This window comes from Callithrix jacchus, chromosome 5, assembly GCF_049354715.1.
Source record: "Callithrix jacchus isolate 240 chromosome 5, calJac240_pri, whole genome shotgun sequence".
NCBI lineage: Eukaryota > Metazoa > Chordata > Mammalia > Primates > Cebidae > Callithrix > Callithrix jacchus.
The window spans coordinates 33583913-33608821 of record NC_133506.1 but is presented as its reverse complement, the minus strand read 5'-3'; the positions used below and the strand labels follow the sequence as shown (position 1 = coordinate 33608821).

At 52.9% G+C, this 24909-nt stretch overlaps 1 protein-coding gene across 1 annotated transcript in view; it reads left to right on the top strand.

Moving 5' to 3' along the window:
• Positions 1–570: 570 nt before the first annotated feature.
• TGM2 (transglutaminase 2) overlaps positions 571–24909 on the top strand; it is a 38527-nt gene continuing 14188 nt past the window's right edge. The window contains exons 1-8 of the mRNA XM_002747551.7: positions 571–651; positions 4118–4297; positions 9780–10022; positions 14793–14911; positions 17463–17591; positions 18639–18816; positions 23234–23369; positions 24046–24149. Of these exons, the coding sequence (XP_002747597.5) occupies positions 642–651; positions 4118–4297; positions 9780–10022; positions 14793–14911; positions 17463–17591; positions 18639–18816; positions 23234–23369; positions 24046–24149 (1099 nt within the window). The 5' untranslated portion in view covers positions 571–641. The remainder of the gene's footprint in view (positions 652–4117; positions 4298–9779; positions 10023–14792; positions 14912–17462; positions 17592–18638; positions 18817–23233; positions 23370–24045; positions 24150–24909) is intronic.

Sequence of the window (24909 nt, the reverse complement as noted above, 5' to 3'; positions counted from 1 at the left end):
GTGTCTATATCCTGGTGTGTCCCTACAATTCGAATCTGATTTTGTGTCCATGTCACTGTGTCTGTGTGTCCAGGCATATCTTCTGTAGTTGTGTCTGTGTGTGTATCTCCACAACCCCGTCTCTGTGTCTGCATCCACTCCCTGTGTATGTGTATCTGAGTATGTGTGTGTGCGTGTGTGTGTTGGGGGTGGGGGGTGTTCTTGATCCCAGAACTGACCTGAGAGTCCACGCCTGTGCACCCGGTTCCGTTGCGTGTTTCGGTGAGGGTGCTTCGTCTGTCTGTATCTGAGTGTGTGGGTCCAGGTGTCTGTTCTCCAAGCTCTGACTCTGTGGGTCCAGGTTTGTCTGTCCTGGGCTAGTTGTGTGTCCCTGTCCGCTCCCCCAGGGGGCGCCCTCGCCCAGCCGCCGTCCCTCCCTCGGGCTCCGGTCCCCGGGGTGCGCCCCAGTGCTGGCGGCGTGGGCCCGGGACTGGGTAATAGGTGGCCTCCCAGGTCGCCGCCTTCCCGCGCGGCCCCGCCCCTGGCCCGCCTCACGGCGGGCTATAAATTGGCTCCGCGCTCCGCCTCAGCAGTGTCCGCAGCCAGTGGTCGCACTTGGAGGGTCCCGCCGCCAGTGGAAGGAGCACCGCCCCCGCCCAACCATGGCCGAGGGTAAGTATTAGAGTCAGCGCCGCCGCCTCTCAGGTGTCCCGGGGCTACCTCCCAGGTCTCAGGTTCCCCACGGGGAATTGGGGGTCAGGACCTGGTGGCAGCTGAATCCCTAAGTCCTGATTTGGAGAGCAACAGGCAGACTGGGCCGGGTGGGGAGGCGCCTCAAGGCTGCTCGGAGCCTCAGTTTCCCCATCCGCAGTGCATAATCATAAACCCTTGCCTCCTAGATCAGGTGGAGCAATGGACAGGGAAGGGGTGTTGCAAACAGTAAAGTGCTGTCCTGGCGGATCACCGGCATGTGTTCTCCATCAGTTAGTAGGGGCTGGCTCCCTGATGTGTGCCTGGAGCTGTACAGGGGGTGCGGGCCTGGCCTCAGAACACTTAGGTTAGGAAGGTCCCTGCCAGCCGGAAGGGGTGTGCATGCCTCCCCAGTGGTGTGCAAGCCAAGCCTGGCTGAGTCCTTGGCTCCAGAGGCCAGAGAGGAGCTTTCAGCATCCTATGGGGGAGCCTTTGGAAACCAGGCTTGCTCTTCCCGCTCTCAAGTTCTGCAACCCTACACCCTGGCCACTTGTTGAGTCTCACCTATAAAATAAGGTCAGTAGTGTCAGCCTTTGGTGCATCCGTGAGGGCTGAGAGGCGTGGAACAGAGGCTTAATTAATTTCATACCAGTAAGTCCCCTCCCCTCCCCTCCCCTCCCCTCCCCGACACACACACACACACACACACACACACACACACACACGCAGCACTGTCGTAGCTCCCAGCAGGAGGGATTTCTACCATGGAGGATGTCACGGCTGGACTCAGAATCCCCATTGGCTCTTGGGTCAAGTTCATCCGGGGATGGCTTCTGCACCCACTGCCTCCCCCAGGAAGGGGTGTGGGACAGGGACATGGGGCCTGTGGAGCAGGGGTGGGTGGCAGGAACTGTGGACCCGCCTGACCCTCCTGTGTGGTCTCAGCCACCCAGCTCCCAACACTCTGTGATGTATCACCTTGGTGGCCGCTTGTCCTCAATGCATCTTCTCACCCCCAAGCTCAAAAGCAGGACTCAGTGGTGCCGGGAGATCCTGGAGAAGCCAGTTATGACAAGCCCGCAGCTTCACGTCACAGTGGCCACTTCCGATAGAGGTCTCACTGGCCTAGAAGACCTAGACCTTTTCTCCGTGTAGAAATCCTACAAATCCTACAATTCTAGACCCCAGTGTTTCTGCACCTTTGGAGCTAGACATGATTTCTGGAAACCCTTCTTCAGAGAATAGATTGAGAAAATGTCTCCCACAGCCCAGGGACTGGCCATATCGCCAGGGTCTTCCACGGGGATAACAATGGCCTCTTTCCTGCTCAAGCTCCCTGGGACTGAAGTTTCCAAAAACAGCATTTCCTTGCCCCAGCAGGCCAGCAGGAAGTTCTTCCTCTGGCCACAGAGGTCTCTCCTGTTGCCATTCCAGGTGGACTGACATCCCTGATACTTCAGGACATGGTGGGGGAGGGTCATAAGAAGGGCTGGAGAACAAACTCTGGGCTGTAGTGAGGTGGTTCCCAGGGCAGAATCCTACAGAATCCCACAGCTCTGGATTCCAGTCCCAAAGCAGCCACTTGTCCTGGGACCTGGTGCCACCGTGTCTTTGCCTACAAAATGGGAATCATGACGGCATCTATGTAAAGGAATCATTCTGGGATTTAAGTTGAGATAATTCACATACAAGGCTCTTTGCATCTCATTTTTGGAATAGTTGATGGCGGGGAGGAGACCTGGGCTGTCCCATGGTCAAGGACCAACTTGCGGGGTGACTTTGAACAAATTCCTGCCCCTGGGCCTCAGTTGGACCACATGCTCTCCAGTGGCCCCACAACTGGGAGAGTCTGTCTTGTCCACTCCTTTCGCCTTAAGATCTTCCCATTCTTGACCTTGAGCTTGGCAAGCTTTTTGAGATTTGTTTTTTTCCCCCAGACTCCCACCCATCTGTCACCCTGACCTTGCCCTTGTCCTCAGCTCCATCTGAAACTGTAAATGGAACTTTCACATGTCAAGCTTCTGTCTTGGGCTAGGCCTTGGGGAAGGGGTTCCCCAACACCTCTTCCAGACTCACAACAGCCCCTTGAGACTTTAGAGGAGGAAGCACAGAGACGGGGAGACACTTACCTAGGCTCACACAGCAGTACAGCAGAACTAAAACCTACCTCTGGAAGTCTCCAAAGCTCCTATCATGTTAAAAATGTTTCATTGTGGAGAATTGTTTAATCACTTCCTATGTCCTCATCAGCCAGTCCTGACCACGTGGCTTCTCCTGCCCCTGCCCACGTCCTCTATTATTTGCAAGCAAATCTCAGACACCACTTCATTTCATCTGTAAATGTCTTTAAAGGATAAGGACTCTCAAATTAACAAAATTCTTTGAGATCACCATTATGCCATCAGTATTTAAATTTCCAGTCGTCTTATACATGTAATAAAGCTTTTAAAATACGTTTTTGAAACCAACATCCAAATAAGATCAATACATCACAGTGGGTTTAAGTTTCTCTTTATAGGTTCTCTCTTCAATGATTTTTTTTTTTTTCATTTTTCTTGCAACCTTTTGTTAAAGACACTGGATCCTTTGTCAATAGTTTCCCAGTGTATGAAGTTTTTCAATTGCATCCCCATTCTGTGTTTAACTTGTGCCTCGGCCCTGTGTATTTCCCGTAAACTGAAAGTTGGATCTAAAGGCAAAGCCCATGTAATTGACCTATACAAAATGCTGCCCCTGTTTAAACCAGAAGAACCCTCTGATAGCAATAGAATAGCTCATGTTTATTGAATATTTATTACACAACAGACACTGTATTGGTTTACATACATTAATTCATTTCATCTCACACCAGCCCTGGGAGGTAGATACTGCCGTTCCCTATGACTGCTGGAGATCACACAGCTAGGAAGTGCCACAGGGTGTCACAACCTTGTGATTAAAAGATTTAGGGAAAGCTGGGCACTGTGGCTCATGCCTGCACTTTGGTTGGTCAAGGCAGGAGCACTGATTGGCCCAACAGTTCGAGACCAGCCTGGGCAACATGGCAAAACCAAAAATGAAAAAATGAGGTGGGCTTGTGCCTATAGTCCCAGCTCATTGATAAATGAAAAAATTAGTGGTGCTCATCTATCCTCTAAGCTACTCAAGAGACTGAGGTTGGAGGATCCCCTGGGCCCAGGAATTCAAGGCTACAGTGAGTGATCATACCACTGCATACCAGCCTGGGCCACAAATGGAATTAAATTAAAAAGAAAAAAAAAGGGTTAGGGAGATTGGACCCTCCCCAGCCCTTGTGTGACAAGGGCTATGGAGAGAGGTCAGCAGGGAGAATGGCTGTGCTTCGTGGGGAGAAAGAGGGCACAAGGTACACATGTCCAGGGAGGGCAGGTTGTCGCTGAGGCTCACAGCTATGCTCCCAAGGTTCATGCCTCCGCTTCTGTTTCTGTAGAGCTGATCTTGGAGAGGTGTGATCTGGAGCTGGAGTCCAATGGCCGAGACCACCACACGGCCGACCTGTGCCAGGAGAAGCTGGTGGTGCGACGGGGCCAGCCCTTCCGGCTGACCCTGCACTTTGAGGGCCGCAACTACGAGGCCAGTGTAGACAGCCTCACCTTCAGTGTTGTGACTGGTGAGTACCTGCAACCCCACTCCACCACCACCATCGCCACCTCCTCTCTCTCTACCCCGGCATGCCCCAGACCCCTGACAGAGAACAGGGCAAATAACTTTACCCTTCTTTTTTCCTTGGGAAATTGCCACCTGTCACTAGCCCCATTTTAGAGATGAGGGAACTGAGGTCCAGAAAGGGAGGAGATGTCACGGTGGACCACCAGCTTTGTGAGCAAGCCTGTGTCTCTGACCCCCTGAGCTTCTGAAAGCCTATTATCAGCAGGGCTGCAGGTCAGCCTTCGACCTGGAAAGTTGATCAAGATCCCGTTCACAAGCCAGGCATCGTGTTGTATGCCTGTAATCCTGGCTATCTGGGAGGCTGATGTGAAAGGATCATTTGAGCCCAGGACTTTGAATCCAGCCTGGACAACAGAGCAAGACACCACCTTAAAAGAAAAAGGAAAAAGATGCTGTCTGCCCTTTCCCATATCGAAACAACTTTCTAATCTCTCTGCTGCCTGAAATCCATGCAACCCAGCCAGGCACTGGGATCAGACCCAAATCAGGCCTGGGTGGCAGAGAAAGAGCCCAGCTGCCTTCTGCTTTCTATGTGGGCAGTTCTGTATCCTAGCAGTTCACTCTCCAAGCATTAGGAAGCTGCCTCAGTCTCCAGGGCTGGACAGAGAGACCTGGATTCCAGTGCAGCCTGGGCTGCCCACCTGCTGTGTGACCTTAAACAGATTACTTAACCTCTCTGAACCTGAGTTTCATCATCTGAAAGCCCTCACGTTGGAAGGTTGTTACGTGTCTGCTGTGGTGGAGGGCCTGTGGTTATTTGCAGCTGTTGCTTATCTTTGTACTGGGGCCCCAGGGACAGGTAAAGGGATGCTGAGACCCCAGCCATCTCATCCCCAGATGTGTGGTGCCCATTTTCTTTGTTGGCCTTTCCTGGGAAAATAGCCTCAAATGCCAAATCAGTTGGGCTGGGATCTGGTGGAAGCCACTCCCTTGAGGTCAGTGAGGGGCCATCTGGCTAGGACTCTGGGTGGCGAAGGCCAGTGCTTTCTGAAGTCTCTAAGGGCAGAGATGGCAGCAAGCATTCCTTGGCTGAGGCCTGTGTTGACCTAGAAGGCCCTTGATAAGGCTTATCACGGGGACTGCAGGCTAGCCTCGGATTTCCCCTCCATGCCTCTCCTCCCTGCCCCTGTCCTCCTGGTAGAGGCACACCCACTTCCCAGGGGCTCCCCCACAAGCACACTGGCCCCCATAGAGCCCTTGCTAAGAGCCAAGGAGCCCCCAGCAAGTCTCTGTTCTTCCGCCTCAGTTTTCCTTCTACGAAGTGAAAAGTTGAGGGTACATGGCAGTTAAGGGCTGGGTCTGGTGACCTGAGAAGAGTCAGGCTCAGGATAGTGAAAATCATGACATCTGTGGAGCACCCACTGAACACATGCTTGCCTCGAATCCTCGAAGCTCAGAAGTATAAAGGACAGCATTTTGCAGATGGGAAAGCTGAGCTACGAAAGGTCAAGTGACTGGCTCAGGAGGGTCCGTCACACAGGATGTTAGGGACACAGAAGGCTTCAGACCTCAACCACAGAGTGAGGCGCTTCATCCCTTTGTCCCTGCAGCGGGCACATTTATCACCAGTGCCTGCCAGGGCCCAGTGTGCTCCTCTGTGAGATGGCACGGTAGATGAGCCGCTGGCTTGGGCAGTCTGTGATTTCTACTTTCTTTTTTATTTATTTTTCTTTCTTTTTTTAAACTCTTATTTTAGGTTCACTGGTACATGTGCAGGTTTGTTATATAGGTAAACCTGTGTCACGGGGGTTCGTCGTACAGATTATTTCATCACCTAGATACTAAATCTAGTACCCAAGTGTTATTTTTTCTGCTCCTCTCCCCCCTCCCGCCCTCCACCCTCAAAGAGGCCCCAGTGTGAATTGTTACCCTTCCCTATCTGAGTCCACGTGTTCTCGTCCCTTCGCTCCCACCTATAACGAGAACGTGTGGGATTTGGTTTTCTGCTCCTGAGTTTGTTTGCTAAGGATAAGGCCGCCTGCTTTTCTCTTCTTTCCCTCTCCAGCCCCCTTTCTTCCTGTCCATCTCTAATTGTCTGGGCGGCATAGTGTTAGCTCATTAGGGCCCCGAGCTGGGGTTGGGTGAAGGGTAGCTGACCTTCCCACCCCAGCAAGCTAATCTCCGTCCTCCAGTCCCCACCGACTTATCAACCTATAACCTATAACTTATCAACCTATAACCAACCTGCCCTGGTCACTTCCGCAGCCCCTGTAGGCAGCCACGGAGGAGTCCAGGACTCTGAGTGCACACAGCTTCCCTGTCCAAGCAATCACAAAATTCCCAGGGCCTGGGGAAGCCTGAGGGACAATACCAGGAAACCAGCTCCCCCCCAACCCGCTCCAGGCCTGACCTGGGTCAGCGCCCGGCTCAAGGCCTGGCCAGGTGACTCTGCTGCTGTGCAGGAACATTCTAGCTTGTGATGGGAAACTGAGGCCCAGAGACACAGGAGAGCTGGTGAAGGTCACCCAGCGAATAGAGTGTGTGGCCTGATCCCATACATTCCCAGAGGTTGTGTTTTCACCCAGACAGTTAGAGACCCGACAGACTCTGTTATGGGGTCCGACCACACTAGACAAATGCATCCTTGTTAGAGGGATAAAGCTGCTTCCCTCCAAGGCGGGGTCGGGGTTTGAGGGGGTGTGGAGGTGGCAGTGGAAGTGAGGTCAGCCTGGAGGAGTGAAAGGTACCCTTATGTGGCTGATAGAAGGCTTTACTCTGGAAGGTTCTGCTCACACACCCCATCCCAGCCCAGCCACCATGGCCTGGGATAGTGGCCAGGACCCCTAGGGTCCCTGTGGTCATTTGGGCCCAGAGTGGTCCTCATGAGAGGACCTGGTCCCACAGAGAGGATGGAGTAGAACCACAGCCAAGGAATTTGTAAAGCCAGCTTATGTGAGCGGCGGGTGGACTGGGGGACAGCCTGTCCCTCTCCTGCCCCCCAGGGACCCGGGAAAAGAGGGGTGAGTGTGTGTGCATGGCTGCCCCAAGATAGAGAAAAAGGGAAGTACCTTTGCTGACTTGTCCCTGAGGGTGACATGTCAACAGCGATGGTGGCAATGGGACCTGGCCCAGGCCTGTTGCCACGGAGACTAGATCATTGACCTTCTGAGCCAGGACGGTTCTGAGATTGAAAGGAGCGCCCTTAAGAATTATGCTGGGACCACTGGCATAAACTGAGGCTGTCCTGAGCAAACGGTGCTCCATGGCCACCCAGCGCCACCCCTCTCAGCCTCAGTTTCCATATCTGTGAAGTTCTTCAACTGAACTAGACAATCTCTAAATTCCACTCCACTCCTCACCATCTGCTATTTGGCCTGAGAATTCAGATGTTTAGTGGCCCCTTTTAATGACACTGACGATAGATCACACTTCCTGCATAATTACTGTGTGCTGGTCACTGTTCAGAATGCTTTCTCTGAACTCTCACAGAACCCTCTACACAGAGCTGGGAGGTGTTCATGAAAACGGAACAGCACTGACTGTGACTCCCCTAGCACTTACTATACACCGGGCGCCTCGTGGGATGCTTTGCATGCCTGTCCTCTTTGAGCTTCACAACAACCTTATAGCGAGGCACTGCCGCTGGCCCATTTTACAGATGAGTAAACTGTGGCATAGAGAAGCTAGTAACTTGTCCGTCACAGAGTCAGTTTCAAACCTGAGACTGGACCCTCCCAGGCATGTGGCCTAAGCCCGTTTTCTTCTTGGGTGAGAAAACAGATCAGAGAGGCCTGGTGATGTGGCCCAGGTCACACAGTGCTCAGGGGCAGAGTCTGGAGCCAGACCTAGGGTGGGTCTGGGACCCCAGACTTGCACGGCTCCTCTCCAGACACCAGCTCTGGAAGTAGGGAACATTCAAAGGCTTCCAGTCGGCTCCTGGCACTTGGGCAGAGCCTCAGAGGCCTGTATCATTCCTGTTACTTCATGGTTACACTTGAGCTGGGTGTGAGTGGGGCTGGCCGGCAGGGAGGAGGGGGCTGGGGGCTGGGAGGGAGCCCTGGGTGAGCAGGCCCCAATAATGCCAGCAGTGGGTGGGCAGAGCTGCAGGGAGGGAGATGGGAGAATAAAAATAAACTCTTCCGGGCACCCGCCCAGCCAGGCAGAGAACATCCTCTGTCTCCCCTCCACCGCCCATGTCCAGAAAGTGGCCAGCCCCTCCTCGCCCTGCCCATGACTCAGACTTGCCTGCAGGGGCGGGGCCCTCCCCCCACCTGGAAAAGCAGCTGCGTTTCAGAGAATGCACATCACTGTACCTTTGAGAACTCGGCCAGGGAGTGTCCTCTTTGGGAAGGAGAGGCACCGTAGAAAACCACCAAGAGTGACAGACCCCTTCAGATGCGACCTTCACCACAAGCTCCTAGGGTACCCTTGGGAAACCCCTTCTCTCTGCCCCGGTTTACTCACCTGGGCAAGGGGTCTCAAAGGAAGCCGGTGCTTCATAAAGTGTCAAAGGCTGTAGGAAGGTGAGGGGTGGTTCTGACCGGCATCTCAGAGCTGCCTATGGAGATGTGGGGGACAGCAGTTGGGGGGCTTGGGGACGTAGACACCTAGAGGCTGTGTGGGCCAGCCAGCACCCTCCACAGCCCAACGGCAAGGGGTTTTCAGAGGACCGAGGTCCCTTTCTGCTCAGCGTCTGGGCTTCCTTCTCTGAAAGAAAAAGCAGGACGTGGCCAGGCACGGTGGCTCACGGCTGTAATCCCAGCACTGTGGGAGGCCGAGGCGGCGGATCACCTGAGGTCAGGAGTTCAAGACTAGCCTGACCAATATGGAGAAACCCCATTTCTACTAAAAATACAATAATTAGCTGTGCATGGTGGCTTGTACCTATAGTCCCAGCTGCTTGGGAGGCTGAGGCAGGAGAATCGCTTGAACCTGGGAGGTGGAGGTTGCAGTGAGCTGAGATCACTCCACTGCTCTCCAGCCTGGGCAACAAGAGCAAAACTCCATCTCAAAAAAAAAAAAAAGAAAAAAGAAAACAAAGAAAGGATAGAGGGTTTGGGCAGGAAAGGAAGGCCCCAGGGCATCTTGCCTAATCCTTGTCTATGCTGCACAAATGGGCCAGGTGACCCCAACGAGAGGGATGGGCTTGTCAGTCAGGTCACTGCAGAGCAGTGGAGCTGAGACTTGGCTCCGGGCTGCATGGCCCTCTCTCAGGAGGAAACTCTCTAGTTGAGGACTGCTGTGTGCCTGTGGCTTTTTATGCATTCCCACAGAACCATTTTGAAAGGCTGGGGTTCTGAGCACCGCCTCTACAGATGAGGAAACTGAGGCTCAGGGAGACAAAACTTCTTGCCAAAATTATTTCAGTGGTTAGTGGCAGAACTAGGCCTGGAGCCCAAGCTGGGGGACCCCAGGTGGGTGCCTTGCCCTGCCATGCCAGCCCTGCCCACCCTGGTTCATGGCTACTGCTTCTCCTTCCACAGGCCCAGCACCCAGCAAGGAGGCCGGGACCAAGGCCCGGTTTCCACTGCAAGATGCTGTGGAGGAGGGTGGCTGGACGGCCGCCGTGGTGGACCAGCAGGACTGCGCCCTCTCGCTGCAGCTCACCGCCCCCGCCGACGCCCCCATCGGCCTGTATCGCCTCAGCCTGGAGGCCGCCACCGGCTACCAGGGCTCCAGCTTCGTGCTGGGCCACTTCACCCTGCTCTTCAACGCCTGGTGCCCAGGTGAGCCATGCTCCCCCTGCTCACAGCATTGGGGTAGGCAGGGCTGGACCCACCCATGAAGGCCACTGGAGCTGGGAAGAACAGGGGTAAGAGACATACATTAAGAGGACTGAGTGAGGCCCACTGTGCCCCGGCCTCACAAAACCCTCAAGACATGAGGACTCCTGTTATCCCTGTTCATAGAAACAAAATGAGGCCGGGCATAGTGACCTATACCTGGAACCTTGGCGCTTTGGGAGGCTGAGGAGGAAGGATCACTTCAGGGAGCCAGGAGTTTAAGACCAGCCTGGGCAACAGAGCAAGACCCTGTCTCTACAAAAAAAATTTTAAAGTAGCTGGGTGTGGTAGTGCGTGCCAGTGGTCCCCGCTAATTGGGAGGTTGAGGTGGGGGGGACCGAGGCAGCAGTGAGCCATGATGACACCTCTGTGCTCCAGTCTGGATGACAGAGTGAGACCCTGTCTCTAACAAAATAGAAAGGAAAGGAAGCAGAATTATACGCCCAATTCCACGTATTTACCGAGAGACTTCACTCCCTGTTGGAGGCCTGTATGTTCCCAGGCCACTGTCAACTAGACAGGCAGTGTCTTAGTTTCAAAAGCCTCCCATCAGAATAGGGTGCCCAGCTGATGCCCAGGCCTGGGCACTATGTCCTGCATCTGATCTGTTTCATGGGCCCTTGGTATTTTTTTTGTTTTGTTTTGTTTTTGAGATGGAGTTTTGCTCTTGTATCCCAGGCTGGAGTGCAGTGGCATGATCTCAGCTCACTGCAACCTCTGCCTCCCAAATTCAAGTGATTCTCCTGCCTCAGCCTCCCCAGAAGCTGAGATGACAGGTGCCTGCTACCACGCCTGGCTAATTTTTGTATTTTTAGTAGAAATGGAGTTTCACCATGTTGGCCAGGCTGGTCCCGAACTCCTGACTTCAGGTGATCCACCCACCTCAGCCTCCCCAAGTGCTGGGATTACAGGTGTGAGCCACCACACCCGTCCAAGGTGGGGGCCCTGTTTTAAATCTCACCCAGACTGGTTTGGGGAAGGGAAACGGGGAGGCGAGGTTGGAGGACAGGCTGGGGGGAGGCGGGTGAGTAGGAGCAGTTTGACTGCCCAGATGCCTCCTTACCCACCATCTCGTCGGGCCTCTCAACAATCCCAAGGGGGAGATGTCAGCGTCCCCACTTCACACACAGGAAACGCGGGCTCAGAGAAGTTAAGTGGTCTCTGGAACCTCTTTCAATAAATAAGTGGACAACCTTGGACAAAACTAGAAAGTGAGAGGGGAGAGTTTGGAACAACGGAAACTGACTTGAGCCAGGGGGAGGAGCCAGGGGTTGCCAGTTGCCTCCCCAGGCCTCGATTTTCCCATCTAACTAGCAAGGCAGTCGGATCTAATGGTCTGTTTCCTTCCTGCTCTAATGAAACAAAGCAGGGAGAGAAGCCTTGTGGGCCAGGACCCTCCTGGGAATCGGTGTCCCTCCTCAAAAGGGCAGAAAGTCTGGCCTCCTGGCTGTCAGACAGCACCTTCTTGCTGGGTCATTGCTTTATTTTTTTTTCTTCTCTATTTTGAGGCACTTTATATTTGAGCAGAAAGCTTTTAAATTTTTCTCCTTTCCATATGTTGATTTTTATTTCCGAGTAAGCCATGACAGCATTCTCTTTAGAAAAGCTTCAAGACCAGGTGCAGTGGCTCACGCCAGCACTTTGGGAGGCTGAGGTGGGGAATCACTTGAGCCCAGGAGTTCAAGACCAGCCTGGCCAACATGGCAAAACCTACCATCTCTATAAAAAATACAAAAATTAGCTGGATGCGATGACACACCTGCAGTCCCAACTACTCAGGAGGCTAAGGTGGGAGGATCGCTTGAGCCCAGGAGGTCGAGGCTGCAGTTGGTTGGGATTGTGCCACTGCACTCCAGCTTAGGCGACAGAGAAAGACTCTGTCTCAATAAAAGGGGAGGGGAGGGGAGGGGAGGGGAGGGGAGGGGAGGGGGAGGGGAGGGGAGGGGAGGGGGGGAGGCTTCAAACCTATAGAGAAATGTCCCCCAGAGGGGAGGGGAGGGCTTCAAGCCTATAGAGAAATGGCCCCCACCTTGACCCCTCCTCCTTAGGGGACACCATTGTTAGACATTTTGTGGGGGCTAACCTCCTTAGGTCAGTCTGTATGTGCCTGGAAAAATCACTGTATTTTACAGGTATCTCTGTCTCTCTATCTCAAACATAAAAGGATCCCATTGTGTACATCAATCTACATCTTGTTTTTTTTCCCCCAAGAGACAGTGTGAGGATCTCTCCACGTTGGTCTGCATACATCTGCTCATTCGTTCGTTTTCTTTTCTTTTCTTTTCTTTTGAGACAGAGGCTTGCTCTGTCACCCAGGCTGGAGTGCACTGGCGAGATCTTGGCTCACTGCAACCTCCACCTCCCAGGTTCAAGTGATTATCCTGCCTCAGCCTCCCGAGGAGCTGGGATACACGCATGCACTAACATGCCCTGCTAATTTTTAGTAGAGACAGTTTCACCATGCTGGCCAGGCTGGTCTCGAATTCCTGACCTCAGGTGATCTGCCTGCCTCAGCCTCCCAAAGTGCTGGGATTACAGGTGTGAGCCACTGCGCCCAGCCACATCTGCTCATTCTAAGGGCCTCGAGTGCCCTGTGTCTTGCCCATGTGGATGGTCCAGCCCCCACTGATGGTCACGAGGTTGAGCCCAGAGGTACATCACACGCAGGGATGATGTGTCAATGAGCACCCTTGCTTCATACCCTGTGGCCAATGAAATAATTTCTTGGGACAGAAGTAGCCTTCCTAGACCCCACCATAGGCTTGTTTTGAATTTCAGTCTATCTGCAGAGGGTTGCAACTAGTTGGCAACTCTGCCAACGAGACAGGAACTTGCCGACGTCCCCACCCTTGTCCATGCCACAGGGTTTCAGAGTTCAGGGAATGGGGAGCGTGGTTCTGGGGGATGGCTCCCTTCCTCCTACTTGGCCAGCGGGTTGGAGTGGCGGTCAGCCAAGCAGCACAGTGACTAAAGTGACCCACATCCCAGGGCGGGAGCCATGGAGCTGGTGATGCAGAAGTAGGAAGTTGGACCAGGGTGAGCTCAGGGCCGCTGCGGGAGGAAATCGGTCTGGTGGGTGGGAAAGGTCTGCCTGGAAAATGGGACCCTCCTGTACCTCAACTCCAAGACCAATAGGATCGAGTGCCAGTTGTGTGCAAGGCTTCACGTCCCCAGGGCCCCCACCTTTACCAGATGGCGACCTGAGCTGGGGATGTCACAGTCTTGGCATCCTGAGCCGGAGTGCGGACAAGTCAACAAATGCTGGCACTCATTCTAATGTTGAAACTCTGTGGGTTCTCCTTTCTCTTTCACTCTTTGTCCCATATCCCCTGGCTGCTGCAGAGCCATTATAGTTCATTGACTTCAAGGTTAATTTTTATAGAAGTTTCCAGAGCCAAAGAGCAGAATGCACATGAGATTTGGCCTCTTTCCCGTTTCTCCTCACTATGATGAAAGTGCGCTGCAGGTCGCTGCAGATGGGCATGACAAAGCCCAGGGGTCTGAGGGTCCGGCAGCTGCTTCCTTTCCGGGCCAGCTTCCCCATTAGACCCAGCAGGCACAGGGCCTGGGGCCCGAGAAAGTTTTAGGGGCTGTGAACATGTTTTAATTGATTTTAAAATCACAAGAAAAAAATGAACATTTAAGTTGAACAACAGGTTCTAATATGTAATATTGAGATCGCTGTCATTAACAAAAGCAGTCATAAAATTCAGTTACTTTTTTTCTAATGGAGGAAGGAATGCATGAAGTCAGGAGGGCCTGGGGCTCACCAAAGTCATAATGGGGCTCCAGATTGCTCCTTCTTGCCCTGGGTGTCTTCATCAGTGAAGAAGTCAGTAAAGCCAGTCTGACCTTTGGGCTCCTACCATCTGGCCCCAACTTCCTCAGCCCCCTCTTCTCCCCTCACTGGCCACAGACAACTAAATGCCCTGCATTTCCTAGCAGCCAAAGGTTTGTGCTTTCTGGTCCTCTGCTTAGAATGCCACCCTCCAGGTTCCAAGTCTCTAAACCTTAATCATTTTTCAAGACGACATTCAGATACCACCTCCTCCAGGGAGCCCTCTGTGACTCCCTCAAGCCAGACAGGACCCCACCTCTGCTGAGCTGCAGGAACCCTTTCTTGGCCGTCCCCTCTGCTACTGAGCTCTCTTTACCTTGAATCAGGCTCCTCCCTCATGCTACTCAGGGCTTTAGTTTCCGAAGCACCTTTCAGATCTGCATTTTGTGCTAACACAGTGAGGTGTTAAGGTGGGCAGAGAAGGCAAAGTAGCCTGCCCAGGATCACACAGCAAATGAGGATCAGGAGTTTCCTGACTCCTGGCCCAGTGCTCCTCCATCTCTAGTCTCAGTTTTGCCAGCTATAAAATATTCCTGAGCCTTCGTTTTCCCATCTTTAAAATGGGGCTTTCAAGGATCCCTTCCTCATCAGGCTCTTCTGGAGATTAAATGTGATAACACAGGTCATACATTTATCACAGGTCCTGGCACATGCTGAGTGTCAGAGAAATGGCGGCCTTTGTTGTCACTAACCGATAGCACATTATCTCATTGATGCAGGATTATTCATTAGTGGTTACTTTTTCTAATTAAAAGAAGGATGGATCCCTGAGACACTGGCTTGGCCCAGGGAGTTGGCATCCTTGACTGCCAGGTTTGCAGGGACCCTGGGCCTCACCAGACCCAGAGCTGAGGCCCCTCTCTTTCTGCCCGCAGTGGATGCTGTGTACCTGGACTCGGAAGAGGAGCGGCAGGAGTACATCCTCACCCAGCAGGGCTTCATCTACCAGGGCTCGGCCAAGTTCATCAAGAGTGTACCTTGGAATTTTGGGCAGGTAAGCCCACACCCTGTCTCTTCCAACCATCTCAGGTCCTGTGTGTCTGGGGGCAGCCAAAGCTGCACAGGTGGGAGTGAGTCACAGAGTCACCCACTTCATGCTGTCAGGGATGCAAAGGCCCTAAAATGGCTGAAGGTTCAGAGAGGGCCAAGGCTGGCCCGAGGTCACACAGCACAGGCGGTGGCCCTGGATTTAAGGTGGGGAAAGAACTAGGAGAGTTTTTTAGCTGTGAAGTTGGTTGGTATCCTGGGAGGGAACAGTAAAGCTCAAGTATTGAAATAATAGGCAGTACTTGAGGGCACTCACTATGTGCTAAGAAGGGGCTTTAAACCCTCACCCAGATCAGTGTTCTCAGGATCACCAAGAGGGTGTTAAAACACTGGGTGGGGGCTGAGAAATTGCTTTTCAAACAAGCTCCCAGATGATGCTGATGTTGCTTGTCCAGTAACCATACTTTGTGAACTGCCGATCTGGTTGTATCTGTTAGCTACTGCTGCATAACAAATGTTGGAAATAGATGTTTGGTGCTGCAAAGAAAAATCAGCACTGAGACAAAGGATCTTTTAGCAATGCAATTTTTATTTCCTGAACTGTAGGACTGGTACTGTCATTAGCCATCTTGACACAAGAATACAATGAACAAAGGAAAACAGATACATTTATCTCTTATGCATTTAGGCTTGACCTTACTGCTGTGTCTGATCTCCGTTGGCTGGAGCCAGACCTCACAATTTAAACTAGAACCCGATTGGCTAATGACTTAAAACTTTTCTAAACAGGTAAAAGCCATGGAGAGCTGGGACATGCCTGTGAGCACGTCCAGCGCAGATATCTTGGTAAAATTACAAGCACATAGAGTGTACTACGTTTAACAGTTACATAGGATGGAGCTTAACAAAGAGTTATCAGCACTTAATGATTTATTCGTTAACAAGAAAGGAAACTTTTAAAAAGGAACTTTTCTACTTCCCACAACAAACAAGCCTGAAATTTAGGGGCTAAAAACAACAATCACTTATTATTTCTCACAAATCTATGGGTCAGCCATGCATGCTGTCTGGGCTGGGCGTGGCTGGCCTCAGCTGATGGCTCATCTGTTTCACATGGTTTCTTCCTCTCCAGCCGGCCAGCCCGGGCTGGTTCTCTAAACCAGTGATGATATATTTCATTTATCATCCAGTGACCTGTAAAAATTCTTGAGACTACTGGAAAAACTCACGAAGCAAGAACCATTGCACCCCTGGCCACTCAACCTCCCGGTGTGTTAGGAGGTACTGGCCTCCTGGGGTGGGGTTTACCCTGAGGCTTCCCCTAGCAGCCTCTGCGTCAGGTTCAATGTTCAGGGCTAGAGGATCCTGCCCCAAAACCATAGGGAAATCTTCCCAGTATAATCTCAGGCTCTGACCAAAGTTATCTCATCTGAATATTGCGATGATAATTGCAAAACTCTCTGCCCAGCAACCCTGTAGCCTGCTGTGGGATGTAAATGAAACGGTGGTATGACCGTGATGCATAAAATACATCAGAAAATGAGCCAACTCATTTCCCAAGGTCCTGTTTTGTATTGGGCTTGTGCTGGGCTGTGGGACATGGCCCTTGCAAAGCTTCTGGAGGTGATCACAGTCCAGGAAAGACAAGACCTAGAGAAGGGAAGGAATAACAGCCTATGGGTGTCCCGGGGGTCTTCTTGAAGTAGGGAACATTTGAGCTGGGCTTTGAAGAACAAGTAGGAGTTTGCCAGGCAAGGAGGTGTGTGCACAATATACTAGGCCAAAGGAACTATGCAAGAGCTCAGAGGTGGGAAAGTTTATGTCATGCCTGAGAGGTACGTTGTAGTTTGGGGCACACCTTGTGTGTGAAGGAGCCCCACGAGATGAGGTTGGAGAAGGCAGCAATGTCCAGAGTGTGAACAGCCCTGAACATCAGGCTGATGGCAATAGGGAGCCACAAATGGTTCACACCCCAGAAGGCTACTGTGCAGCTTGGAGGGAGATCTGGACCAGGAGAGGACCACAGAGAAGGGGGTACCCAGGAAGAGAGCAAACAGAAGGGCCCCTGAAGGTGGGTGTTTCAATAGACGGTAACAAGAAGGGGTCCCGCTTTTGAGAAAGATGACGTTTGAATGGCAAGGATGAGAAGGTGTGAGCCCTGCAGAGAGCGGCAGGAAGAGCATTCTGAGCAGAGGAAATAGCACGTGCAAGGGCCCTGGGCAGTGAGCCCGGGCAGAGTGTCCCCTGGGGGCCCCAGGGACACTGGGCTTCCCACTTCATGGGCTCTCCTCCGGATTCCCAGATCTCTGCAGTCAGGCCCTGGATGAAGACTGTCACCCCCTTGTCACACATTCACAGCTCACCCAGTCATTGTCCCACTCCATTCCCTCCTGGGCCATGAGAAGCTGCTACCAGAGAGATTTGGGAGACTGAGCTGGAGCCTCCCAGTCTGCTGTGTGGGACAGAGCAGGAAACAGCTGCTGGAATCTTCAAGAAAGGCTTCCTGGAGGAGGTGGCTTCCCAGCTCCCTGTTTCTCCTCTTGTTTCCTCTAACACAGTTTGAAGATGGGATCCTGGACATCTGCCTGATGCTTTTGGATGTCAACCCCAAGTTTGTGAAAGACGCCGGCCGTGACTGCTCCCGCCGCAGCAGCCCCATCTACATAGGCCGGGTGGTGAGCGGCATGGTGAGTGAGTGGCAGGGCCCACAGGGGGCTCCCACAGGCCCCTCCCCACAGTGGAGACACAGGCCATTCACTGTGCTGGGGGCGGTGGGGGTACCCGGGAGATGGGTAAGTCTCAGGGAAGAGACCTTATATTGGAAAGACAGGATTTGCACTGATGAGGGTGATGCTATGAGGTCCCCAGAGCAATTAATTTACTCATTTCTTCAGCAAATATTTATCAAGTACCACCTGTGTCCTAGGCACTGGGGAGAAGCCAAGAACAAGTCCTGTGTGGCCTCTAACTTCATGGAGACTGTGTTTCAGGGGATGGGGGGAGGAGACTGACACTAACCAAAATCCCCCTGAATGAGCAGGCAGTCATTAATGACGGTGCATGCTCTGAAGGAACCCGGGGTGTGAGAGGGTCGGACCGCAGGGCCCAGGCTCAGGGAGGGGCTGGGGGGGCTCCCTAAGGTGGTACCCAGGAGAAGGGCAACCCAGGCAGAGGGCACAACTGTGCAAAGACCCTGCAGAGGGAGCAACTTTGGCGGGTTTGAGGAAGGAAGGGAGGCCAGTGTACCTGGAGCGGAGTGAGCAGGGCCTGCGTGTGCAGGGGAAGCCACAGAGATGGGCAGGGGCAAGACCAGAGGGCCTCATGAATCGTGGTCAGGAGGCTGATTATATTCTCGAGGTAATGGGAGATTAGGGGAACACATAATCTGCGGTGGGGGACCCAAGGGGGTCTTTGTAAAGCTTAGATCACACTTTGTTACTCCCGAGCCATCCTGTGCTCACAGGACAGAGAGGGTCACATCCCAGCCTCATGTTCAAGACCTTGACCCTGCCCCACCTCCTCCTTCCCCATCTCCCTGCTGTCCCCCAGCTCCAGCCCCCACCGTCTGCGGCACGCCGTGGTCTGTCACACACTGCGGCCCCTTTGCACCTGCTCTTTCCTCACACTGGAGCTCCCCTCCCCACCTCTCACCCCCCGGTGTACCCAGGCTTTCCTGGGCGGCACAGCCGTCACCCCATCCCAGGCTCAGTCCCATGCTGCCCCACTGGTTGCAGGTCAATTGCAACGATGACCAGGGTGTGCTGCTGGGACGCTGGGACAACAACTATGGCGACGGTGTCAGCCCCATGTTCTGGATCGGAAGCGTGGACATCCTGCGGCGCTGGAGGAACCACGGCTGCCAGCGCGTCAAGTATGGCCAGTGCTGGGTCTTCGCCGCTGTGGCCTGCACAGGTGAGCTGCACTCTGGGATGTGGGTCATGAGTCCTGGAAGGGCACAAAGAGCACCAGAGTAGGAATCAGGACATCCCTGGCCTGGTCCTGCCCCTGCCACCAACACTATCAATGCCCTGTGTGGCCTAGAGCCTGTGGCCACCCTCTCTGGTCCTTTATCCAATGGCCATCCCTCCGGCAGTTGCTAGGATCAAGGCTATCATTGAGAATGGCCTCCGGGCTGAGAACTTGGGCACTGGAGCCACACACACCTGAGTTAAAAATCCCCACCCTCCCATCACTCGCTCTGTGTCCTTGAGCAAATGACTTCTTTCTGTACCTCAGTTTCCCCATCTGGAAAATGGGGACAACAAGACCTACCTCCTAGAGTGGTGTGACATGAGGCTGCTCAGCACAGAACCTGGCCCAGTGACGCTTTCAGCAAATCTCAGCCAGTAAGAACTGGAGCATAGCAGTAATATCAGTGTCAAGAAAAAAAGCATGTTCTAAAACGCAGAGGTGGAAGATAAAGCAATTTCAAACGAAAAAAGTAAAACCAATCTAAAACAAAAAATCTTAAAAACGTAAGGCCAGAAAATGTTGGCGATTGCTCCCAGGCTGTGATGGTGTTGACGGGAATGGGTTAGCATTACACACTGGCTGAGAATGTAGACTCTGGAGACGGGAGGATCGCTTGAGGCCAGGAGTTTGAGACCAGCCTGGGCAATACAGTGAGACCTTGTCTCTACAAAAAAATAAAATAAAATAAAAATTAGCAGTCATAGTTGTGGGTGCCTGGAGTCTTGGCTACTCAGGAGGCTGAGGCAGGAGGATCACTTGAGCCCAGGAGGTTGGCTGCAATGAGCTATGATTGTGCCATTGCACTCCAGCCTGGGCAACAGAGCAAGAGCCTCTCTCAAAAAACAACAACAAAAAAAGAGCATAGAGTCTGGAGTTGAGTTCAAATCCTAGTTTTGCTTCTTATCCGCTGTGTGTCCTTTGGTAAATCACTTAACTCCCCTGAACCACAGTTCCATCATATGTAAAATGGGCATGACAATAGTAACTTCATACTGGGATGGTTAAGAGGATTAAATGAGTTGACATGTGTGAGACAGCGGAGCGTGATAGTGGTGCCCCTGTAGTCTTAGCGTTTTGGGAGGCTGAGGCAGGAGGATCACTTGAGCCCAGGAGGTCGAGGCTGCAGTGAGTCATGATTGCACCACTGTACTCCAGCCTGGGTGACAGAGCAAGACCCCATCTCTAAATAAATAAATGTGGGACGTGCTTAAAATGATTTTGGGTGCATGATAGAAAATGCTTATATGATGATGCGACTTATCGTCATTACTATTATTATTACCAGGCTCAGGAAATCTAAAAGGCGGGTCTGGGGTTCCCGGCTTTGCCGATTCCAAAAGCAGTGCTAAGGCCCAGGAAAGGGTGCCCGGGAGGCTCCCAGCATGTCCTCCACAGCAGCAGGCGGGGTCAGGGCGGCCTAACCGAGGTTCTCAGCTCGCCGTCCTTGCCTTCTGACCCCTGCCTCTCTGCCTGGGACTGCCCGTTCCCTGTGACCGCTGAATTCCTTCTTCCTGTGGTAACTCCCTTATCCCAGAAACTTCCCTCTGAGAGGCCTAAAACACGTCTTTTCAAAGAAGCCCATGGGTTTTCCTGGAGAATCCCCACCATCCAAGGCCTGGGTCCCCAGGCTCACCCGCAGAAACCTTTGTCACCCTGGGCTGTGGCTGCCTGAAGGTTCAGCAGCAGGTCCTGCCCTGAGCTGCCCACTCCACAAGACCAGGGCTGTGTCCCGATCCCTGCAGCCTCTTCCCAGGCCCTGGGATGGAGCTGGGGAAAACTTGGCCAGGGAAAGGACTCTCCGAGCACCGTGGCCGTGGAGTTCATGTGCGGAGCCAATGGTGAATTGGACCATGAACTCTGGAGCTGGACTGCCTGGGTTTGAATCCAGCTCTGCCTCTAACCCCTGGGTGGACTTGGGCAAGAGAATTGATGCCCCCAAGCCTCCGTTTCCTCATCTTTAAAATGGAGACAGTGGGAATGATCTCCGGTTAGGCTGGGGCTAGGGGGTTTCCAGGGGAGCCTGGGATTCCGGCGTTCTAGGCCAGATCCCTCACTGTACTTCCTCAATGTCTGTGAGTCAGCCAGCACTAATGGGCGACGTCTGCTGTAATGGGCACCGTGACACACTGTGCTGTTCCCGAGTGCCGTCTCAGTGCTTGCTCTGGAAATGGGCAGATGAGGCTCTGCGCACACCCACGGCCTCTCTCTGACTCACCACAAATCCCCACAAGCTGCTATTATTAGATTCTCTTACTAATAAGAGAAGGAAATGGAGGCTCAGAGAGGGGAGTGTCTTGCCCAAGGTCCCACAGCGTGTGATCCAGGTGTCTTTGGTACTGGGGCGGCCTCCTGTTAGAGTGTGATGACGAGGCCTCCCAGGGCACCATCCCTGGGGCAGGAATGGTGCTTGGCTCCCTGGGCAGCAGAGACAGGCCTCCCCCATTCTGCGGTCTATACACAGGCCCCTTGAGTGGTGGGATAAGACCTGGCGTCAGGACACCAGCCTTCACTGAGGGCAGCCTTGCAGCTGTGCTCTGCCCAGGCCTCAGGGCCACAGGAACCAGGCAAGGGGGGAGGCCATAGCTGTTCCTTCCTCGCTCCTCCCAGCTCCCACCAGTCTCCTGGCAGGAATCCAGGGGCAACCGGTAAGCTCTTACCCTGGTCGATGGATGGTGAGCCCAGGGCAAAGGTCACTCCCTTCCTCCTCCCCCAGATTCAACTTAAATCAAAACTAAAAGTACAACAAAAGTCCCACAGATTATGTAATAATGTAATCTTGTTTCTCTTCATTTTTTAGATATTTTTTTCTGTGAATCTGTTACTTTTACAATACACATAAAAAGCACATTTTAAAAATGAGGGAGTAAAAGCACCTATCATTCCGCACCCAGGCCAAGATCCACGCCAGGGTTTTCCTCCCTCCCCTGTGCTTCTTCCCCCACCACTGAGCTGAGCCCAGCTTGCAGGTGCCAGTCACTGTCCCATCTCTGTTTAATGTGTCTTTGCAACATCAGCACCTTTCCCAGCAAACAGGGCCGTGGCAGGAACGCAGGGCCCTCCCGACAAGTCTGAGGAATCTGGCCTGTGCTTCGACCTGATTACAGGGCCACATGCATCCATGTTCTCCTGCATTGGGAATGATGGTGCGTCCCCACTGGTATCGCTAATGCACATAGAGATGGAACCAAGGCCCAAAGAGGTAAAGGGACTGGTCCCAGGTCACACAGCTGGAAGCAGCTGGGTCTCCAGACCCCTGTCCCCTCCTCTGCCTGTTCCACTGTTTGAGTCTCACTCTAAATCCCTATCTAGGGGAGAGTCAGTCATTCATTCACTCCTTCCCTCCCTCCCTCTTTCCTCCCCTCTCTCCTTCCTCCACTCCTTCATCCCGTTTGACAAGATAGTCAATGACAGGCCTGTGCTGGGCTCCAGGATCTAACATAAGACAGATCCCTCACTGTCCTTGGAGGACTAATTAAAGAATCCTTCACATGCCTATACACTGGAAAGGAAGATGATCTCCACCGTGCTGTGAATGCAAATGATGGGCAACCTGAACCTGGCAGTAGCCTTCCAGGCAGAGGGGATGGCAGACACCGATGCCCTGAGGCTGGCGGGAGCAGGACCTGCTGGAGGCCAGTGTGGTGGAGCACAATGTGAGAGGAGGGGGTCAGGGGCCTGACCCTGCAGGGCCCAGGGCCATGGCCAGGGCTCTGGCCTTGACCTCAAGGGCCACGGGGAGCCGTGGACAGTTGATCTGAGGAGTGTTGACATCAGATGTATTGTATTGTATCATATTGTATCGTATCGTATAGTATTGCATTGCATTGTATTGTATGTTGAGACAGCATCTCCCTCTGTGGCCCAGGCTGGAGGGCAGTGGCACGATCTTGGCTCACTGCAACCCCCACCTCCCAGGTTCAAGCAATTCTCCTGTCTTAGCCTGCCAAGTAGCTGGGATTACAGGCATGCACCACCATGCCCGGCTAATTTTTGTATTTCTAGTGAAGATGGGGTTTCACCTTGCTGGCCAGGCTGGTCTTGAACTCTTGACCTCAGGCCTGCCTCGGCCTCCCAAAGTACTGGGATTATAGGCGTGAGCCACTGCGCCCAGCCCTGATCTGTATTTTAGAGTCTCCTTCTGGCAACTGTGGTGTGAGGGGGAGAGAGTGAACCTGGGGTGACCAGAGGGGTGGGTGCCATTGTCCAGGCAAGAAGGGCTGGCTCCTGTTCTCCCGACTTGGACAGTGGGTACACAGTGTGCCCTAGAATACAGATGGGCAGGTGGAGGCCCAGAGCAGGGCGGACGTCTCAGGACCTCAGCCCATCCCCTCACCCGCTTTCCACTCCTCCCCGACAGTGCTGCGGTGCCTGGGCATCCCCACCCGAGTCGTGACCAACTACAACTCGGCCCATGACCAGAACAGCAACCTTCTCATCGAGTACTTCCGCAATGAGTTTGGGGAGATCCAGGGTGACAAGAGCGAGATGATCTGGTGAGGTGGGGCCGGGGGGGGTCAGAGCCCACTAGAAAGGGCCCCATGGAGAGGACATCTGGGCAGGCTCCTTGGAGGAGATCACATTGGAACTGGGCCTTAAAAGTTGAGCAGTGTTTGAGCAGGCTTGGGGAGGGACAACAGGAGCCAAGGCCTAGAGGGAGAGAAAGTCAACCACATAGACGATGGGGCCTCGGGACAATCATGCTAATGTGTGGGGAGTCTGGACTGCCGCATGGGGGCCTGGGCTTGATTCCAAAGGCAACAGGTTGTCCAGGCTTCAGAGTGGGAGAGGGCAGTGCTGACAACTGCCAGGAGGGCCAGAGGGGAAGAGACAGGGCAGGGGGCTGGGGTGGCCCCGTGGGGAGTGATAAGCTTTGAACAGACACAAAAGAAGGGATGGAGCCAAGAAATTAGGAGGTCAGAGTGGCCACTGAGAGGGGCAAGGAGAGGGAGAGGAGTTGAGAAGGGCTCTGAGGTGTAGCAGTGGGCACCTGGCTAGAGGGGGTGCTGTGAGCTGAGCCCCCACGGGAGGAAGAGCAGGGCGGTGGGGAGACGCGCTGGACTGTCTGGGACGAGGCGAGCGTGCCTCTGGGGACCTGCGTGGGTGGTCTGCCCGTGGGAGGTGGCAATGGATATTGCTCACATTCTGCTTCATCCCCCGCTCTCTGCTCAGGAACTTCCACTGCTGGGTGGAGTCGTGGATGACCAGGCCGGACCTGCAGCCGGGGTACGAGGGCTGGCAGGCCCTGGACCCAACGCCCCAGGAGAAGAGCGAAGGTGCGTGGCAGGCACTGCCGTCTAGCAGATGGGGAAGCCGAGGCCTGTAGAGTTAGTGACCCAGCTGGAGGGAGGCAGAGCTAGGAGCTCACCCAGAGACCACCGATGGGTCCACGCCAGGGTGGGGGACCTCAATCTTCACAGCCCATTCCTGATCATCCCAAAAGCAATTCACGGGCATTCTGGTAAGCAGGAAATACAGAAAAATACAAAGAAAAACACCAAAGAGCGTCTGTCCTTTTGGGCTAAAGTAAGCAGCATCAACAGTCACACAAGCCTCCACTGATTTCAAATCACATGTTTGTATGTGTGTGTATATATGTGTGTGTCTCTATATACATACATACAAACGTAAACACACACACGTGTGTATATATAAACATTTTTTATGTATGCTATCTGTATGCATATATAAACACACACATGTGTATATATAAACATATATGTTATCTATATGTATGTATATATAAACACACACTTGTATATATAAACATATATGTTATCTATATGTATGTATACACAAGCACACATGTATCTATAAATATGCACACGTGTATATATAAACATGTTATCTATGTGTATGTATATATAAACACACGTGTATATATAAACATATGTTATCTATATGTATGTATATATAAACACACGTGTATATATAAACATATATGTCATCTATGTGTGTATATATAAACATGCATGTGTATATATAAACATGTTATCTATATGTATGTATACATAAGCACACATGTATCTATAAATA